Source organism: Amblyomma mixtum, chromosome 3, assembly GCF_055824585.1.
Source record: "Amblyomma mixtum isolate Tamu chromosome 3, ASM5582458v1, whole genome shotgun sequence".
NCBI lineage: Eukaryota > Metazoa > Arthropoda > Arachnida > Ixodida > Ixodidae > Amblyomma > Amblyomma mixtum.
Genome location: NC_143014.1, coordinates 97937837 through 97959452, shown reverse-complemented (window position 1 = coordinate 97959452; position 21616 = coordinate 97937837). Strand labels below are relative to the sequence as shown.

Here is a 21616-nt window from a genome sequence, read left to right as displayed (position 1 = left end):
CCTTTCAGGGTCCGGAGTTGCTGGTGGACTACCAGATGTACGACTACTCTCTGGACATGTGGAGCCTTGGTTGCATGCTGGCTTCAATGATCTTCCGCAGAGAGCCCTTCTTTCATGGCCATGACAACTATGACCAGTTGGTGCGCATTGCCAAAGTACTGGGCACAGAAGAGCTCTTTGAGTACCTTGAGAAATACCAAGCAGAGCTCGATCCTCGTTTCAATGACATTCTTGGAAGGTTGGTCTGTTAATGTCCTCTTGTGGGCCGGTTGATGGCTGAGACTTAATACCCGTGCTGGCTTCTCTGTCTGGCTTTGCAGGCATTCTCGCAAGCGGTGGGAGCGCTTTGTGCATAGTGAAAACCAGCATTTAGTGACTCCAGAGGCCCTTGACTTCCTTGACAAGCTTCTCCGCTATGACCACCAAGAGCGTCTAACAGCCAGAGAAGCCATGGAGCACCCTTACTTCTGTAATGGACATTCCTTTTTTTTTTCTTATTCTGGAAGATTTATTTCATAACGTGCGTGCTTGCTGGGAAGTTAAGCACATTTTCTTGCTTTTTCAATTATGGCTAAATATATGTCTTAACCACAGTCGAAGCTCGATGTAATGAGCATGGATAGTGCAAATTATTGGCTATGTCGAACTCTTCCTAAATATTGTTATATCAAATATGGTTGGCTATAAAATGGATAATGGCGATTTTTACGACGTCGATGCCACACTGCAGCTGTGCCGCAAACTAGTCTCGGAAGGATTGGCAGCGCGGAGTAGTACAGTCGCCGACCGATTTTTCGGACTCGGCGGGACCCGGAAAATGGTCCGAATAATCGAACAGTCCGAAAAATCCGTGAAATTAAAAAATTCTGCGAAAAAACAGCTTTCAAAATCGCGAAAATCATCGTTCCCCATGTTCGGGCCTACATGCGATAATATTGGACTGTCTGAGTCATAGCCGTGCTTTCCTCATGCCGCACCCTATCACATCATGATACCAGATAGTGCGACGCGGCCGCCGTCTTGCGGCGAATGAATGCACTCGTTGCACGAAGCAAGAACAGTCAGTTTGCATGAGGCAGTGACGTTCGCAAAGACCGAGCTAACCCATGGGTAACCCACGGGAAGATGCGAGCGGAAGCGGGCGCCTCCTCCCCCCCCCTCTCCGCGCACCGCGTGGGGGGGGGGGGGGGGGGGGCGGTGCTGTAGCTGTTCCGCTATACCGTTCGTTTTCCATGGGATCGTGCCATGCAGTAAAAAAAACTGAGGGAGCGTGACGTCACGCGGCCAGCGTTCGCAAGCCGAGTGTTTAGGAAGCCGTTTTCTCCCTCAGTTTTTCGCTCTCCGAGTCTGTCCTTTATGTTTTGATTCTGGTATGTTCTAGTGCGCGCGTATGTGCGACCCGCGGCGCGGGCGTCTACAGCAAGGAGGTTGATCTGCAGTCAGTCTGCCGCGCTAGTCTGCGCCTGCGCGCGCGCAACAGGGCTAGGTTTTACCGCACGCTATCACGTGGTGCGATCACGGGAGGACACGCTTTTTTTTTACTATATCTTTACTTGTTAAGACTAGGCTTCAAGGTTGTCGCCGGCCGCTCCCTCCTCAGTTTTTTTTCCTCCATGGATCGCGCGCCCTTTGTAGGGCATCTCGATGGCAATGGAGAGCATCTTATCTCGAATAGCAACGGTGGAGAATAGCCAAGCCTATCCAAGCCAGTCCGATTCCGTTTAAATCCAAGATGGCGCCTTTCGCCGTGGCGGCAAATGGGTTGGTTGTAACAGCGATGCTCGCTCGCGTCTATATTAGGCCGAAATAACGAACTTTCGGTTGAAAAACGATCATCACAATATTGTCGGTGGCTTTAGTCCGAAAATTCGAACATTTAGACTCCACAAAGTCCGAAATATCGGTCGTGAAAATGTACACATTCCTATGAGGTGCGCGACGGTTCCTCAGCGAAGTCCGAAATATCGCGCTAGTCCGAATTATTGGAGTCCGAAATATTGGTCGGCTACTGTATTTGTTTGCTCCTTTGCGAGGGCTTCATTGGCGCATTTAGACGACGTTACTGCGACTGTGCTGTGATGCCGTTTATGGAGAACTCGCTTATCAGACTCCCATTGCTGCTGCAGCGTAGCAAGCACTTTCGGATGTCGGCCCTGGAACATCCTGGCAAAAAGAAAGCTTGGCAGCACTGCTGTGTGACTTTTTGTACGCTAACGAGATGGAAAAGCTGGGAGGTAATATTCAGTTGCTTAATCACTGCTAGTTGGCTAAAATGAGGCCGTTTTGGGGGCAGAAAGCGCAGATTGGCAAGCCAGTCACAGCATCAGTGGTAGTGTTTGCAGTATTTTCAGTGAGGAGACTTCTTCCTTCCAGGCAAGGACTTCGGTGCCATATATTTTTCTTTGGTTGTAACTGAGCAACTAGGTTGATAGTTGTGGCTGGTCACTGTAATTGCTGCCGCAATACAGTAGCCGACCGATATTTCGGACTCCAATAATTCGGACTAGCGCGATATTTCGGACTTCGCTGAGGCACCGTCGAGCACCTCATAGGAACGTGTACATTTTCACGACCGATATTTCGGACTTTGCGGAGTCTAAAAGTTCGATATTTCGGACTAAAATAGACGCCAACAATATTGTTGCGATCATTTTTCAACCGAAGTTTGTTATCTCGGCCTAATATAGACGCGAGCGGCATCGCTATCGCTGCCAACCCGTTGGCCGCCACCATGAAAGGCGCCATCTTGGATTTAAACGGATTCGGCTCTGTGGGCGCAATCGGACTGGCTTGGATAGACTTAGCTATTTGTTCTCCATCATTGCCATTCGAAATAATGAGATGCTTTCTTTCCATTGCCATCGAGATCGAGATGGCCTACAAAGGGCGCGCGATCGCATTGGAAACGGTACAGCGGGACAGCCGCAGCATCCGCCGTGGCTTGGTCGACGCACCCCGCGGTGCGGGGCAGCAAACGCGGTAGACGGGGGGGAGGGGGGGGGGTGGACTGCATTCGGAGGCGCTTGCTTCCGCTCGCGTCTTCCTGTGGGTTACCTTGCGGTTTTCGCGAACGTCATTGCTCCATGCAAACTGACTGTCCTTGCTCCGCGCAACGAGTGCATTCATTCGCGGCACGACCGCGGCCGCGTCGCACTATCTGGTGTCATGATGTGATAGGGTGCCGGCATGAGGAAAGCACGGCTATGACTCAGATAGAATCGAATATTATCGCTTGCAGGCGCAACATGGGGAGCTGCGATTTTCGAGATTTCGAAAGGCGGTTTTTCGCAGAAAAGTTTATCTTTTAAGTTCACGGATTTTTCGGACTGTTCGATTATTCGGACCATTTTTCTGGTCCCGCCGAGTCCGAAAAATCGGTCGGCGACTGTACAACCATAAAGCTCGCAAAAATGTACCTTGTAACCGAAGCTATTCTACTGTAGTTAGTAAAAATCTCCAATATCGAGCTCCCCCTGTGCCAAGCGGTGTGCACTTGGATGGCAGGCAGCAGACCTCACCACACTACACAAGTGACTGGTGGTGGTGCAGCAAGCATTCGCGCTAAGGTTGTGGGCAATTCCTCTGCGTGGGGACGCACAGGCAGTCACTCGAGGCAGGACTTTGTACAAAGGGTTTATTCTCACATCAGGGGGGCCGGTCGTCGTCGTGGCAGCTGGGTCAGGTGGTCCTTTGGCAGGGCTGGTCCAAGAGCGAGAGAGCGCGAGCCTTCCCAGTCTCGCCTTATAAAGGCTTCCTCCCAGCCTCGCTCCCCCCGCCCCCCCACTCGGGAAGAAGGGGTCCGAGGCTACCCGCGGTGAGCGGCGCGAGATTTGACTTGCCCGCGAGCAGACCCTACATCTCCCCCCCCCCTCAAACGTCCGTCCCGGGGTCCGCCAGTAGGCGTTCGATGACCTCCAGGTCCGGGTCCATAGAGTCGTCGCAGGGGGGAGGGTGCTCGCCGGGGGGCCGCTCACCGCTGGTTGGACGGGCTCCTCACGAGCCGCCTGGGGGAGCGAGGCGCCTGGCTCCGCTGGGGGCCCTGCCGGCAGCGCCCTCCAAAGCTCCTCGGCCGCCGGGGACAGCAGGTCTGGGCGGCCGGACTGGAGGATGCGGAGGGCCGCCTCCTCCGGGCTGCCCCTCTGCAGTGGCGCAGCGGGGGAAGGCACTGCAGCCGCCAAGAGCTTTTCCGCCGCCTCCCTGCGCGCTCTATGCAGCGCACCGGCCTCGTGGCGGGGCCGGTGCACAACAAGTGTGCCGCAGAGGGAACACAGGCCGGCCCGCTCCTCGTCACTAAACACGGCCGGGGGCTCCTGGTCCCTCTCCTCCAGGGTCAGGCCGCGGAAAGGCAGCGCCACTTCCTGGAGGTCACCGCCGCGAAGGGGCTGCGCCTGGTCCCGCCACCTGGACTGCGCGCAGCAAGAGATGGCCGCTCCGTTGGCGACCGTGGTCCAGGTGGCCACGTGCCGCAGGACCCTGGGCCGCTTGGGTTGCGGCTGCTCGGCGGCCGAAGCGCCGGCTGGGTGCTGAGGGGGGCCCTGCGCCTGGTCGTCACTGGCCCTCTTGCGTTGTCCTGCACCACTGGGAGGTTCTCTCCAGTGGTCAGGCGCGCGGTCAGACTGGCGGTGGGGGCCACCGCGGCCGTCGAACCTGCGCCACTCGCGCGGCTCCTGCCGCCAGCCGGGTGGCGCGCCTTGATGGCGGCCACCGTTCGACGGTGGTCTGCCTTGCCTTCTGGAGTCCGAGCCACGGGCGTCGGTCCGCTGGAGCTTCCTAGAAGACATACTGAGAGGGCGAGAGCTTGGCGACTGATTACTAATCGAGAGACACGGGTGCTACCTGGTCCTCAGGTTGTAGCGTCGGTTGCGAACCGCACCGCTACCTGCTCGTCCTCCCGGGGGAGAGATCGCCGCATCGCGCTGATTTTCCACCGCTTCGCAGCCATCGTCCTTGCGAAGGTGGAAAGCCTTCAAATCAGCGACATGCACCGGACCGGCGGTTTCGCCGTTTGTCAACAACCGCAACTGGTAGGTGAGCGGCGTAGTCCGTGCCGTAACTTCGTACGGCCCAGCCCACTTGTGCGCTAGCGATGCGGCGAAACCGCGCGCTGCGTTACTAAGTGGGTGCGTTCTCTTGAGTACTAAGTCGCCCGTGTTGAAAACGACGTGACGGCGACCTTTGTTGTACTGATCCGCCTGCTCCATGCGCGCCACATCGAGGTTTTCGCGGGCTGCTCGCTGCGCTGCCTCCAGGCGCTCCCGGAGCCTTGCCGCGTACTGCGAAAGCGGAGGGGGCGCAGGCCCCGCCGCGTCGAGTAGGGCATTCTCTAGCGGAAAAGCGATCTCTCTCCCAAAATTCAAGTAAGCGGGTGTAATACCCACTGACCTGTTCACGGTTGTCCTTGTAGCGAACGCCAGTTCGGACAGCCGCGCGTCCCAATCTCTGTGCTGCTCGGTCGTCGCGACCAGCATGCTCTTCAGATTTCGATTCACCCGCTCGGTTATGTTGCTCTGAGCGTGGTAGGGACTCGTTCTCCTGTGGCGGATTTGAAGCGCCCGACAAGAGTCTACAAAGACTTTGCTTGTGAAATACGAAGCATTGTCTGTAATCAGGTCGGAGGGGAAACCGAAACGAGTGAAAGTCTCCAACAGTTTTTCCCAAATTCGTTCCGAAACAAGCTTCCTAAGGGGGAAAACCTCAACCCACTTGGAATAGTGGTCCGTTATTACCAGGATGAATTGGTTTCCGCGCGCGGACCGAGGGAGGGGTCCCATGATATCGCACGCGACCACTTGCCACGGGTAGTTGCTAACTACCGCCTTCATCATGCCAGCGGGCTTGCCCGCCCGAGGCTTGGCTACCTGGCATACCGGGCAGGTACGGGCGTATCCCAGCACATCCTTTCTCATGCCTGGCCAGGTCGCGACACGGCATAACTTGTCGTAAGTCTTACTGCCGCTGCCATGGCCTGCCAGCGCTGAGTCATGGAAGTACTGCAGGAACCGTTTCCGCAACCTTCTCGGGACCACGACTCGGAAAGGGGATGCTATCGCCTCTTCCTCGTCAAGTTGGGGGATGTAGCGGAGCAGCAAGCCATCATCGCCCAGCAGATACGCGTCTTACTTGCCCTCAGCGTTCCCGGTGCAAGCTGCGCTGCTCGCAAGCTCCTTCAGCACCCGCTGGCAAAGACCGTCTGCTTTCTGGGCCTCGATCAGCTCTTCTCTACTGACCGCTACTCCCCAAGACAGATTTCTTTCTGCCTCACTCCTAGGCAGGCAAGCGGTCGCCGCCACGAGCTGCTGTGTTTCCCTTCCGTCACAGCATCGTGCGGGACCTTTGTCCGTCTCCCCTTTCGTCAAACCGGGCGCGACACTCCCGTCCGCCCTCTCCTCCTCTCCAACAGCGGTGACGCCGCTTTCTACAAAGCTGGGCTGCGCCTCTGAAGCGCTTCCGCCAGCCCTGCATGGTGCGCGCGATAAAGCATCGGCCACCTTGTTCAAGCTGCCCCGGCGGTACTCGATGGCGTACGCGTAACGTTGCAACGTCAGCGCCCATCTCGCGAGTTTGCCTGCGGGGTTCTTGAGCCTCTTTAACCAAGACAATGCCTGATGATCTGTCTGCACGGTGAAGACCGCTCCGTCTAGGTACATGTCGAACTTCGACAATGCGAACATGATCGCCAGGCATTCCTTTTCGGTCACGGAGTAATTCCGCTCCGCCGATGTGAGCGTGCGACTAGCGAACGCGACAGGGCGCAGTTTGCCCTCGTGTTCCTGCAACAAAACAGCTCCAACACCGTAGTCACTAGCGTCTGTCTGCAAGACAAACTGCTTGTTCAGGTCGGGAAGGCGCAGACTAGCGGTATTCGCTATCGCGCGAGCCAAGGCAACAAATGCGTCACTCTGTTCCTTGCCCCAGACCCACTTCGAGCCTTTACGTAACAGCAGGTTCAGCGGCCTTGCAAGCTCCGAACAGCGCGGGATGAATTGCCTGTAGAACGCAACCATCCCCAAAAACCTCTGCAAGCTTTTCACATCCATGGGGCAGGGGTAGTTCAGAATTGCCTGCAGTTTGTCATCATTCGGTCTCAGTGTGCCATCATCCACGACAAAGCCCAAGAGGTTCACTCTCTTCGATGCCAACTGCACTTTCTTTGGATTTATGGTTAGACCGGCACGTCTCATTCTATCGAGAACGGAATTCAGGTGAATGAGGTGCTCCTCGAACGACTGTGAGAATATCACAACGTCGTCGAGGTACGCCATGGCGTAGTTGAACCTTGCATCGCCCAGCACGATGTCCATCAGTCGCATGAACGTGCTCGGGGCGTTAGACAAACCAAACGGGAGTCGAGTAAATTCGAAGAGCCCGCGGTGGCAGGTGAATGCGGTTTTCTCAATGTCACCTTCGGCCACCTCAATCTGCAGGTACCCTCTGCTTGCATCTAGGACTGTGAAGAACCTCGCGTTCCCTAACGCGTACATCACAGCCTCGATCGACTGAAAAGGGTACGCAACCGTAGGCGTCAGTGAGTTGAGCTTACGATAATCAACACACAGCCTGATCGATCCATCTTTCTTCGGCGCTAGAACCACTGGTGACGCCCAGGGACTTTGTGAGGGTCTCACCGCACCGGTATCAATCATCTCGTCAAGGGCACAGTCGAGAAGCTGCCTCTTATGCGCACTTAACGGCCTCGGGTTACACCTGAAAGGGCGCGTATCACCCGTCTGAATCTTGTGCTGAAGCAGGTCGGTTCTGCCCGGTTTCTCCGTGAAGCAATCCGAAAACGGGAGTAAAGTTTCCGCGAGCCTTCGGCGCTGACTACTGGGTCCTGAGAAAGACGCAATAATCGCTTCTAACGGGCCACCGTCTCTCAGCGTCTCGAGGGAGCTCACCTGCCTTTCTGTCGCACAGGTGTGGACAACCACCTTTTGTGCAGGACAGCCGGGCAAGGATGCGCTTTCGAAGGGAATGAGGGGGGCGAGCTGGCTGTAACGATAGCCATTCTCCCCCATGTCGAGCACAATGCCTTCGCTCGAGAGAAAATCCCTTCCCGGAATTACTGGTATCGACAAGCCAGGCAGATAGACGAAGCGATATCTCCGCTTTCTGCCGTCAAAGCGCATCGTAAGACGCACTGCTCCCTTTGCCTTTGCCGCCCCAGCTGCTAAGCTTAACGGGGTTTCGGCCGGTCTGACACGGATGTTACCTATCCGGCAGGCCTCGTACACCTCGTCACCGACCAGTGACAGCGTTGAGCCCGTGTCTACGAGTGCAGAGTAGCATCGACCCGCTAACTGCACTAGCATAAAAGGGACAAAGGCCTCCCCGTCGCCGGCGCGGGAGTTCTTTTCCTGACTAGCGCCTTGACAACCATGAAATTCTCCCGCTGACGGTGAAAGGCCGCTGCCACCAGACATCACCGCCAGCGCCTGGCGTTTCCCTGCATACGCCTAGCTTGGCATTCGCGTGCCACGTGGCCGGGCTGGTTGCAATTCCAGCAAAGCCAGTCGTTCACCCGCCGCGTGGACAGAGGGCCCCTCGTTCCACGAAGCGGTTGGGGACGACTCTCCCCTTTCTCCGCGCATTCCTGACGCTCGCTCGGCGCGTGGCCTGTGAGGCCGGCACGACGCCGCTGCTCGAATGCGTACGGGTCAAGCGCGCGAGGGACAACAGGGGGTTCCGCCTGCCTTTCCACGGCCATTACCTCGGCGCGCCGAGCCCTCATCGCGCATTCTCGGCCTCCATCCCATGCGCATCCCGGTTCTAGCGATTCGGCCGGCCTGGGGGGCGGCTGGTAGCGCAGTTCGGCGAGTAAATCCGCCTGCACGGTCTTGGCCTCCTGCGCTAGGGCCTCGAGGTTTGTAAAACTGCGGCCCCGCAGATACGGCTTGAAGCGTGGATGGCACTGCCTGATCACACGCGCAACCTGATCTCGGTCGGTTGCCGTCGGATCTGCCCTCTTGTACAGCTCTTGCATTGCGCGTACGTACTCGAGGAGGCTTTCCTCTGGGTGTTGGGTGCGCAACGCGAGCTCCTCCAGCATCCGGCGCTCATAATCAGGCGGCAAGAACTCGGCGCGGAAACGATCTTTGAAGTCCGCCATCGACTGGAAAGTCGGCTGGCAGCGCCTCCATCGCGCCGCGCTCTCGACGAGTGCTACAGGCAGGACCTGCCCTAGCATTACGTCATCTGGGGCGCCCAGAGCCGTCTGGTAGTCCTCGAGTTGTTGTAGAAACTCGTGGACTGAATTCGCGTCCGTGTACCCGGAAAAGGAGGGGACCTCCATATTTATCCGCGGGCGCGATGCTGTCGCCGATGCTACCAATGCTGCGGCCTGGTTGGCGCCAGCCACCGAACCGAGCTGACGGGCTAATGCGGCAAACATCTCAGTCACCTGCCCTATTACGGCCGCCGCGTCGGCCGTCTCACTACCGGCTGCCCCGCCATCCAAAGCCGTGGCTGAAACATCCTTTCTGGGAGGCATAGTTCGCGCTAACTGTCCGGCCGCACCGGCTAACTGCTCATGGCAACAAGAATATTCACATACACAACAATCTATCTACAAACACGCGGAAATACACAACACAAAACGCCCGAAAACTACATAAATAACACAAAACCCCTAACAAATTTACAAGACTACACAAGTCGCTACCCCGCGAACATTCCACCTGACCCGCTCCTTAACCCTATCGGTCCGGCGTGGCCCTGAACAAAGAGGGCCTGCCACGAGTCTGGCTGCACATCCCAAAATCGGCAGAGAAATCGTCCACAAGGTGTTAATTAAAGCCGCACGCTGGGCGCCATTATTTGTGGGCAATTCCTCTGCGCGGGGACGCACAGGCAGTCACTCGAGGCAGGACTTTGTACATAGGGTTTATTCTCACATCAGGGGGGCCGGTCGTCGTCGTGGCAGCTGGGTCAGGTGGTCCTTTGGCAGGGCTGGTCCAAGAGCGAGAGAGCGCGAGCCTTCCCGGTCTCGCCTTATAAAGGCTTCCTCCCAGCCTCGCTCCCCCCGCCCCCCCACTCGGGAAGAAGGGGTCCGAGGCTACCCGCGGTGAGCGGCGCGAGATTTGACTTGCCCGCGAGCAGACCCTACAAGGTTCACGCTTTAATTGTGCACTAGTGTTCTTACCTTGTAGTTGCCAACAGTGCCATGGAAGATACAGGGGTGTGGAGGTACGGTAGCCAGGCAGGCAGTCAGCACGCGTTCACGTCTCTTGCATCTGTCGGCAATGTCCCACAAGCAGCGGCGTGGACTTCGTAGCTGTGCTGTAATTATCCTGCGCTTGCATTGGTTGTCACAGAGTTGGTTAAAACAGTGATAGCTTTCGCTCTGATTCTCCATGTGGCACTGCTGCAGTGTGGGGAAGCCACCCTAGCTTACGCTTGGCCTGCCATTGTCACGGGCTTGGGATGCTGTGCAGGGAAGCCAACCATATTTGCTCTCGGTTTTTTGTGGTTGTTGGAAATGATCGTGAGGACCTTCGAAAAAGCATTAAAACTTTGGAGAAAGTCTGCCCGTTCCTCTGGTAAAATAAGGATTGCTTGAATCCCCCCCCCCCTTTTTTTTTTCACAAGATCTGGTGCCCTCTGGGGAGTGGGCAAAAACCGGTTGAAAACAAAAGCACGTGGGAGAGGCAGGTGCGATCCAGTTCAGTGAGGTGTCGTATGCACATGCAAATTAGGAAGTATGTTCTTGGCAGCTGCCACCGTCTGTCGCCTGTGCCAGTCACTAACATGAAGTGTGCATGCGGAGTAGGAACTGATGGTTTGTTTTCAACCAGTGGAGCTAGAGGCAAGGCATGCGTGCACAGACTGGCTGTACGAGAAAGGCTGATTGTCGTCTCTTCACTGACTAAATTGTGCTGCTCTTGTTTGCATTTTTGATGAAATTTTATTTATGAATTTTGGCTGTTCTGAATTATTACATGGTTTTTTATCTGTTCACTATAACTAGGTTCAACTGTATTTCCTCCGTAAGTAAACAAACTTTTTTTGTATTTGATAGGCAGCAGTTTTGCTTTATCGCAAAAGACCAAGTAACAAAATATGCACGGTCAAAGCCACTTCTAACAATGCCGGTTAAACATAATATCGGACATAACAATGGTCAGTTGTGGCACCGTCAGCTTTACCATGTGTTCTATGGTAAAATAAATAGTTTATAGCAATGCTGTCATAGTGCATTATCGTTTATAACAATTAAATCTGGTGACTGAGTGTCAGCCATAATAGAAAAAAGCGCGCGTGCAGAGCCGACCGACTGGCCAAGCTGGCGCAGTGGTGCTGTTAAAGCTAAAGAACCAGTGACCACGCGCTCCGAAACACTGCCACCGGGTGCGCCAAGGATGCTTGCTTGTCGCGGCGACGCAGGCAGGAGAAACGACGCATGCATTTTCCTGTGCAAAAGGCCCATGCAGAGAAGTACGGAGCATGGTAGGGAGCGGAGCCTTGGTGGAGCAATCCATGGTTAACGTTTCTGAGGGGTGCGCTGCTCGTAGAAAAAACGTGCCAGCACATTATTCTTTGTTTTTGCATTCTGAGCTACAGCTGGCACCGGCAGCGCATTCATTGTCCCATCTTCTGCTGTTCTCCGCTAACTAGGCCACGGTCCCAGCTTCGCAGATTTCACGTGTACCAAGGGCAGCCGCCACCGCATCAGGCGAGCTGCTGCGTTGCTGCATTGGCCATGCGCACCATGCGCACTCCCAATCAGTTGTTGCGGTGCAAGCGCGCTGCCAGCGTGGTTTTTCTCGTCGGCTGTCACTGCACCCTTGGTTCTGCACTCTCCTTGAATTGCTTCTGCAAAGCGGTCTTGATGCTAGTGACGTGGCAACGCGCAAAGCTTCTGCTGGTGCAGTGAAGATGGTGCTTTGGTCATCAGTGAGCGGTGATGATTGCGGCGTGTCGAGTCGAATTCTTGCACGCTGACGATGCACTCAAGACAAAGGAAGACCTCACCGGCGAGGTGATCGTGGCAGCTGTCACGGGTGCGGACAGCAGCGAACATGAACCATTGCAAGGTGTAATATAATAGTAAAAGCTTGTAATTTGACCTACAATAATTCGGAAATCCATATAATTCGAACTGCCAGCACAGTCGTGGCCAGCGGCCATGTAAGTCTGTGGAGTCATACGCTCACTAATTCTGACTTACGTGTCTTGCACCGATTACCGTATTTACTCGCATAATAGGCGCACTTTTTTTTCCAGAAAATCCGGCTCAAAGTTTGGGGTGCGGCTATTACGCGGGGTAAAATTTTCGGAAATTTTTTGACTCGCAAAATTGAACATACCGCATAAACGCACTCGTGTACGGGCCGCACCCCGTTTTCTCGAAGAAAATATTTTAAAAAAAAAGATGTAAGGGTCGCACCGAATTTCCGCGACCCACGCGGGAATGGCCTTCGAAATGCACGCGCCGAGGCCTCCGCGATCAGCTCCGGCTGCGCGCAACGGGCGCTTGATCGCCGAGGCCACACACGCGCACAGGAGCTTCCAGACGCCGCCCACGAGGGGCGCCCGAGGCCCTGCTCATCATCATCAATGTTTTCCTCCGCCACGAGCTTTCACTATCCATATCGCCATCAGCATCACCAGCTCCAGTTTTTTTGTTGCTGTCAAGTGACGGGATCTGCGCGCGTTAGTTCATTGTGGTTTGTGGTTTTGCCGCCGAACGTTGCTGTTTTAGCTCGGCGGGCAAGCACCTTAACAGCTACACGGCTGGGAGTTTGCTCTCGAACACGGCAAGCGTGCGGCAGGTCGGAAATTCGACGTGGCCGAGAAGTGCGGCAGTTACGACTGCGGCGTGCCTAAATTTTCGTACGCGACTCCAAGCGCCAAGGTTTTCGCAGGCCTAAGTCGGGAACATTTCCGGCTGGATATGAAGCTTTCCAAACAGACGTTTAAAGTGAGCATCCCTGAAAACTGTGTGCGGCTGTTCTACGCGATGTCGTTGTAAGCGCGGTGGGTCCGCAGCAGCACTAGTGAGGACTGGTAGTCAGTTCAGCAAAAACTTTGTTAAAATAAAGATTTGGGGGCCGGCGAGGCGTCGGCTTGCAATCATGTAAATACGGTATTGATCACAGCGCCAAGTTCGGGGTGCGCCTATTATGCGCGGAAATAAAAAAATCTGATTTTTCGCGACCAAATTAGGGGTGCGCCTATTATGCGAGTAAATACGGTAATTTGAACAGGCTCCTGAAGAGAGGCTGCGTCCAGGTAGGACTGGCATGGCAAGCGATCAACTGAATAGCCTTGTTCAAACCTGAATTCTATGCTGCAGAGTCATCTTTGCACCTAAGACTTGCATAATGCCATAGTGCACAAGAATGTGCACAATGAATGGTACAATACCAGGCATGACGACAAACGCACGCCCCAGTCTCGAAATCATTCAGACCGCGTAGTTTCGGTTTCGCTTTTCTGAGCTTTGTGCAAGCCCATAGTAACCAGCTAACCAAGAGTTGCTGTGATATTTGTATCATTCGAAATTTCGCATCATCCAAAATGGACATAATTTATATGCGGAAACATGGGAAATGCATTTATGCAGATCTGTTCAATGCTGACGGCAGTTATTTGCAGCCGCATGACCGTACAAGTCGCTACTCGTGGTGTGTACAGTGCGACTGGCGATCGTAATGATGTGATTTCGGATGATGCAAGTAGTTATCGCAACCCTGTGAGATTCGTACACTCCAACCTCGTTATGGCAGCAGGTAAAAAAAAATTGTATCATTTTAACGTCGTTAAACAGCCTAGACATGTGAAATCGTGTGTTTAGCCTTGGCTCATGGTTTTGCTTTGCTGGGTCAGTCGCACATCTGGCGATGATACTATACTCGGGTTAAGCAGTAAAATTTCATCAGAACCACATGCAACAGCAGTGCAGTTCAATCAATGAAGGGATGGCAACTGAAGTGATCCTTGCTAGATCAACAGGGAGACCTCTTGTGAAGTTGGCGCTATTTTGAAGGCCAGAAGAAAAAACCAAGAGCTAATCAGTTTGGTTGGTATCTCCACACAACACTGCCAGCACACAACAGCAGCAGACCAAGCACCAGCTAGGGTAGCTTCTCTGCATCACAGTCGTGTCGCATGGAGAATGGAGCAGAGGGAAAGCTCACGCTGTTTTCACGACCTCCGTGACAGCCGATGTTAGCTGCTGCAAGGCTACTACTACTGCTATTTCCAGGGCACTGTCAACGGGTGGGAGAGGCGTGGCTACCAATCCTGCTGCTGTATTTTCAATAGCGCTGTTGGCAAGTGCAAGATAATGACACTAACGTTAACGTGACCGCTTGCTGCACCATCAGCAGTCACTTGTATGGTGTGGCGAAGCCTGCCGCTTGCAACCCGATTGGGCACTGCTTGTCTACGTATCTGTTTTATGGCCAGTCTCGTTTGATGTATGAAATAAAAGTTGCATGCGTCTGTTAAAAATATTTAGAAAGAGTTCGATATTGTTAATAATTTGTAATATCTGTGTTCGTTTCATCAATGACTGCATTATCAAGATTCTTCAGTATGGTAGACTCCCTTCAAGACTGACTTGAAGGGGCCAGAAAATTTGGGCGCATTATCAGAAGTTTGTCTTAACAGAAGTGCCCCTGATAAAAATGTGAGCATTCTAGGTGCGTCCGTATATATGTTACTTCAAAGCAGTGAATAAAATAGCCTTTAAAGGGCAGGATAATTGCAAATAGAGAATATATTCCACCATGCATGTAGTGAGCTGAAGACAGAGCATGAAACAAGGCCACATTATCTTGCTTTAATATGGCATTGGCCTAGTTTTTTTTTTTTTTGTCTGTTTTAATGCGAAAGTATTATATGGCTTGCTGGCACCGAAACCCGGCATCGTCATTGACCGCAAAAATAGTAGAGAAATCCCAGATGCCATCGCTGATGTATGAAAGAAAAAAAAAAGTGGAAGGGACGTGCAAAAGCAGGTGTTCATTCTTCCATTGAAGGGGACATTTAAGCTCCGCCTTTAGGGTATGACGCGATAGCTTAAGTGGGTTAGTGCCCACATATGCAGAATTGGTCATTCTCTGCTTAGCATTGATAGATCGCGACGAGTCCTCATGCCACTACCAGCGCAGTGGTGCAGCGATTAAACATTGCGCCGCTGCACTGGCAGGTGACTGTTTCTATCACAGCCACCGGCAGGGATTGTGCGACCCATGTTGCTCTTCTTAAGCAACCTCTCGCGACCAATCATTGATTTAATGGCCACCTGCCTCCCATTGGCTACAGCTGGCATGACGCTCCTCTGAACTTACCCGAGCTTACCTCAGCTAATGCGGGTCAGTTTGGAGCACAAGACAGGATGAGATGACAAGATTCTTGCTTGGGGTTGGTACATCTGGAGTAGTGCTTTTGCTCCAATAAAATTTCTTCTGATGTTGCGAGAAATTGGACCCAGCACTTTCAGATTGTGAGGCGAGCATGCAACCTATACTTCATAAAGCTGCGTTGCTTCTTGGTGAACAAAGGTGAACCTGGTATGTGCGTTGCCTTACGGCTGTATGCTAATGAATGGATGTCTCATTAGAAAGGAAGAACATTGAAAGACAATGCTTTCGCATTCAAAGCATGTAAGTAGCTTTAAGTTACGGCCAAGCGCTGATGGAGTCCAGAAGAGTCCCGCTTTGGTTGATTTACTGCCACCATTCCGTGCTGTCTAAACATAGGCTGTCAGAGTGCCAGCTTGGGGTAAGCACTATTGCAATGGATTCGCGACATTGCATGGGGATTTATGAGAGTTTGGACGGGACTGACAAACGAAAACGTACCAGCCCGGAAAACACAGTACCTGGGGACGAAACTGCGGGTTTCTACTTTATTTAGGTTTAACTATACAGTCGGGCCTGCCTAAAATGGGCCTCACACTCGTGCGGATTGCATTCGTTTGTATACAAATATTTGTAGTTAGTAGACTTCCCATGTTACTGCCAAAAATGCGAAGTCAGACAAAATCTGCGTGCCCTTTGTGCCGATGAGGTGCTAGTCATGATAACTTATGGTATGCCTGTCTGTTTGTCTCAGATATGCAACGTAGTTGTAAGGTTGCAGCAGTGAAGCTAGCACAGAGCATGTGCGTGCAGAATGTAAAGATGTAAGGTGTTGTTTTTTCTGCATTGTTTCATCACATTGCCACACAGCTGTAGTACTTAGTGTCTGTCATGTGGTGTATACTTTGCAGACCCCGTTTCAAAGGAGCAGCAACAAAAGTTCATGGATCGCAGGACAGCTCACAGTGGCTCACCTCCTCCTGTATCTGCAGGTGAGATTGCTGCTTAGCTTCATTTGCTTTCACTTCGTATTGCGTTCATTAGTCTTCAGTGCATGTTGGATTCGTAACCATCCTTGGCTTTTCTATGACATTAAAGGTGGGATGTTTTGCTAGCTGTGCATAAAATATGCCTTTCGAGAAGCCTGTATGGAACGAAGAGCCATGCAAGAGGATCCAGCTCAAAAGTCTCCGTAAACACGAAGCGTGCAAGTCTCATTGCAATGCTGTCACCCTTGTGGGGAACAGCAAGGCAACTGTGTCGCTACACAGCCCCATGAGGAGCGCATTCGCAAGTATGTATTACTTGTGCAAACACAGGGTACAGCACACAACGAACCTCAGGCCGCTTCTTGATCTGCTTTCTCTACTCGGAAAACACAAGTGACGGCCGGAAAGAACTCTATCTACTGTAGCCAGAGGTATGTTCAAAAGGGGGTCACCTGCCTTTTGGAGGTCATTGAGGATAAAATTGTACGCAAACTTTGCCAGAGTAAACATCATGCTCTTGTGCTCAATGAAACAACCATTTACACAACCATGGAGCAGCTGGTCATCCACTGACCCCCGCAGGGGCGTCTGATTCATGCAGACGATGGTGAGTTGCGACACCACGGGTACCTGAGCATCCGCAGGGACATCCCCGCAGGGGGATGATGGTGAGCAGTGCGCTACCACGGACCTGAGCACCCGCGCTCAGCCGTGCGTGGCATCGCCATGTCCGGGGAAAAGGGGATCCTGGTGGTTGAGCCGATGCCGAGCGTTTGAACCCTTAAGGCTCCTCGACGGAGGCAACACACCACTTTGGCCCCAGCTTCCTGTAGACTGCACCTCCGGCCTGACCCGACCGGGGGAAATCGGCAGTCGCCTTTTCCTATCCTCCCCTCTATCTTTCACTTTCCTATCTCTTTCTCACAACTCTCCTGTCTCCTCCTCTCTTCTTGGTTTTTTTTTTTCACTTTTCATAGGCAGCTAGGGTTAACCTTGTGTGGCCAACTGCCGAGTTGTGTCATATTTGGTTGTAGTTGAGGTGTACAGCTGGCGTGGGCAGGACTTGCTCGCAAGTTTCTGTCCCGTCCCCTGGGTGTCCCGTCCCCTGGGTGTCCCGTCCCCTGGGTGTCCCGTCCATGGTGGGTGGCTGGCACCATGTTCGAAAAACTAGAATTTTTTATGGCTCCCCTTTTTTCCAAACCTGATCGCTCTCTCAAGAGAGGGCGGAACGAAGCAGATGAGTTTTTTTCAAAAAAGAAAAGTCAGTTTTCCTAAGTACCATGTGATCCATAGTGAAGTACAAGATAAGCAAGCAAATCCATTCCCCCTTCCTAGTATCAAAGTGTTTGACAGAAGCCTTGGGCATTGGCTACAAGGTGTCAGAAATGGCCAGCGGTGACTTACTGCTCGAACTGCGTGACAACGTCCAACACTCAAGACTCGTAAACATTGTATCTGTTGGGGATATTCCTGTCTCCGTGACGTCACACCGATCTCTGAACACCGTCCGAGGTGTTATATCCGAAAATGACTTTGTCCACATCACTGAAAAAGAGATGCTCGAAGGTCTGAGTGACCAAGACGTGGTAGACGTTCACCGAATCAAGATCCGGAAGGAAAATAAGGAAATACACAAAACACATGATCCTGACGTTCAACACCAGCACACTGCCCGACACAGTCGAAGTAGGATATCTGAAAGTTAACGTAAGACCATACATTCCCAACCCTCGCCGAGTGAGTGAGTGAATGAAAAACATTTATTGCTCCAAAAATCGGGTTTTAGCGGTGGGCCGATATCTTCATGTCTTCGGCCTCTTCACAAAGTCGGCGCCCCTATTCCAGGGCACCGCTGAGTCTTGCTGCTTCGCAGGCGTGCTGCACCAGTGCCCTTTGGGCCGTGAGCTCGCTGCTGGTCAGCAGGCCCTCCCATTGTTCCGCATTCGGGTCATTTAGCTTGTGAAATGCTCTGTTACGTTCGCATTCCCATGTGATGTGATATAGCGTGGGGGTTGCTCCGCACCACGGACATGTGTCCCTGTATTGTGCAGGGACACACAATAGTTCGTTAGTTCTTCGAATGTGTTGTTTAGGCCCATTTGTAGCAGCTTTTCATTTGATGTGTTTCTTGGCAGGTGGAGTGCCGTCTTGTACGTCATTCTTAGCAGCGCCTCCGTCGGTTCTTTGTCTTTCTTGGTCATGCGGTGGTATGGCAACGAGTACGTGACTCTGCTGACTATCAGGCTTCTGACGAGCCTGATCGTGTCGCTTTCTTTCATCCCGCTTCTGTTAAAGGTTCGGCCACGGCTCACAAAGTTGCCGCGGTCGGAAAACGTGCGCGAAATGCGCCTCGAAGGATCATTCTGATCAATGTGACGCAGCCCCGCACTGCGCAAACTGTGAAGGAGACCATGCAGCATACTCCAGGGCGTGTCCGTCCTGGAAAAAAGAAAGATAATCACCATGAAGACAAAGGAAAACATTTCATTTAAAGAAGCAAGAAGGCGTTTTGCACTCACCAACTCATTCTCCTTCACAACAAAACCCAACTTTGTTGAGGTGGTGCGTGGGCGCGGCGCACCACACCAGGCTTCGGCACCGTCCAGGTCACACGCAGTGAGCCTGTGGCGGGGCCATCTGCGCCCAAAGGTGGAGCAGCTAACGCTACTCCGCCAACTCCAAGTCAGGCTGTGCAGACCCCCGGGTCGGCGGGCCTCAAGACCTCTTCCCACAGGTCGAGGTCAAACTCGAATGTGAACGTGCCTTCTGCACGGTTGTCCAGCGCCTCCGCAGAGGCGATGGACACGACCTCGGGCAGCCCCGCGCCGTCTACGTCGGACGGTCGGTGGAGCTCCCTGGATCGATCAAAAAAAGACAGGCCCCGAGTCACGGGGCCATCAACAACTTGATCTACCTTTTCACCCTATAGAAACACAAAATTAAGATGGCTTTCATAATACAATGGGACTGTAGAGGACTTTTAAACAATTACAGCGACATAAAAGACATATTAGGAGCACACGCTCCCGTCGCCTTATGTCTACAAGAAACAAATTTAGGCCCCCAAAAAAATAACTTTCTTAAGAATTACACTGTTTTCCGCCGCGATCGGGAGCAGACTGTTGGGAGGCGTAGCCATCATAGTGAAAAACGGTGTCCCGGCTCGAGAGCTTAAACTAAAAACAAGACTCGAAGCTGCCGCAGCCACTCTGGTTGCCCATAAAACCATTACAGTGTGCTCACTATATATCGATCCGCACTTTAATTTAACACTACATGACTTAGAGGATCTTTTAGAGCAGCTACCAGAGCCATACCTGGTAGTTGGAGATTTTAATGCACATTCATGTTTTTGGGGAAGCGAGAAAACCGACGCTAGAGGCCATCTCGTAGAGGATTTTATTTTATGCAATGACGTCTGTTTACTTAACTCTAATAAACCCACATACTGCTCCCCAACCTCGGGGAAAATGAGTGTTTTAGATTTGTCTTAGTTCACAGTCTGTTTTTAATGATTTTAACTGGAGTGTTTTAGACAATCCACATGGAAGTGATCATCTCCCTGTCGTAATAAGTCTCTCATCCTTGCCAACAGTCATTCCCACAAAACCACGGTGTTGGAAGCTACATTTAGCTGACTGGCAACTTTTTAGAGCACAAGCTACATTAGAGAAAATAGTTTTAGAAAATGTTGACATCAATGAGATAAATGAAAAATTCACGAATTGTATCTTAGCTGCCGCACATTTAGCTATTCCTCAATCCTCTGGATTAGCAAAACAAAATCACAAATACTGGCACACAAAAGAATGTAAAGATGCAAAAAAAAAACAAAACAAAGCTTGGGGCATTTTTCGGAGATATCCAACACATGAGAATTTCATAAACTTTAAAAAGGCAAGAGCAAAAGCACGATACATCAGACGCAACGCAGAAAGGGCATCATGGAAACAGTACATATCCTCGATAAACAGCTCAATATCATCAAAGAAAATGTGGGAGCAGGTGCGGAAATTCACTGGAAATTTTACTCCTTTCACATTTCCAATGCTAACAACACACGGTACTGAAGCAACATTAGAAGAGAAGGCCAACATATTGGGTGAGCATTTTTCTACAATTTCAAGCTCATCCAACTACACACACTCCTTTCAAAAGCGCAGAACAATAGTAGAAAAACAAAAACTTCCCTTCAGAACATGCATACATGAAGACTATAATCAGCTTATTACAATGCAGGAACCAAACACAGTACTAACATCCGGTAAGAAGACAGCACCAGGCTCAGACAATACACATTATGCCATGCTTGCTCACCTCTCTGAGACTGCCATAGAGGCTCTCCTAAAATTTTTCAATAAAATATGGATGAGTGGAGAAATCCCCCAAGCATGGAAAGAAGCAATCATAGTATACTATGATTGGCAAACCACCAACTAGTCCCACCAGTTACAGGCCAATAGCACTCACTAGCTGTATAGCAAAATCATTCGAAAGCATTCTAAACATCAGACTAACCTTCATACTTCAGTCCCGGCAACTTTTAGATATACACCAATGCGGGTTTAAAAAGACATGTTCCACAACCGATCACCTTGTTCACTTTGAGAACACAGTCCGGGAAGCGTTCATCCACAAGCAACACTGTATTGGGGTCTTCTTCGACCTGGAGAAGGCTTACGATACCACGTGGAGGTTCAGTATCCTCCGTGACCTAGCGGACCTAGGTATCCGCGGCAGGATGCTGAGCTGTTTGAACGACTTCCTAAGCAACCGCACGTTCCGAGTCCGCCTAGGCGCAACCTTCTTCAACACTTTTATTCAAGAAACTGGCATACCCCAGGGGTGCATCCTCAGCACGACCTTATTCATCATCAAAATGAACTCCATAGGAAAAGTAATCCCAAAATCCATAATGTACTCAGTTTACGTAGATGACCTCCAAATAGCATGCACGTCTTCCAGCATACCTACTTGTGAGCGACAGATACAAATAACAATAAATAAACTGGCTACCTGGGCAGATAGAAACGGATTTAGGTTTTCTCCTCAGAAAACAGTAGCGGTTCTGTTCTCTTTGAGACGAGGCCTACAGGCCGACCCCACACTATATCTAAACCAAACCCCATTACCTATCAAACAAGAGCATAAATTTCTAGGGGTAACTTTCGATAAAAAGCTCACTTTCTTGCCACATATAAACAGCTTAAAGAAAAAAGGTTCCCAGGCCCTCAATATACTGAAACTACTGTCAAGAAAACGCTGGGGGTCTGATAGGGCATGCCTGTTACATATATATCGTTCTCTGGTTCGCTCTAAGTT

At 52.0% G+C, this 21616-nt stretch overlaps 1 protein-coding gene and 1 pseudogene across 7 annotated transcripts in view; both read left to right on the top strand.

Moving 5' to 3' along the window:
• CkIIalpha (casein kinase II subunit alpha) overlaps positions 1-21616 on the top strand; it is a 50069-nt gene that overhangs the window by 16713 nt on the left and 11740 nt on the right. For 4 of the 7 annotated variants that reach the window (XM_089580321.1, XM_089580318.1, XM_089580319.1 and 1 more), the window contains 4 exons: positions 9-238; positions 321-469; positions 10964-10982; positions 16217-16297. In XM_089580321.1, the coding sequence (XP_089436447.1) occupies positions 9-238; positions 321-469; positions 10964-10982; positions 16217-16297 (479 nt within the window). Of the gene's footprint in view, positions 1-8; positions 239-320; positions 470-10963; positions 10983-11259; positions 11315-16216; positions 16298-21616 lie in introns of those variants that run through there. The other 3 variants (XM_089580324.1, XM_089580322.1, XM_089580323.1) reach the window with 2 other exon arrangements.
• Positions 16364-16867, top strand: LOC149351092 (uncharacterized; annotated as a pseudogene).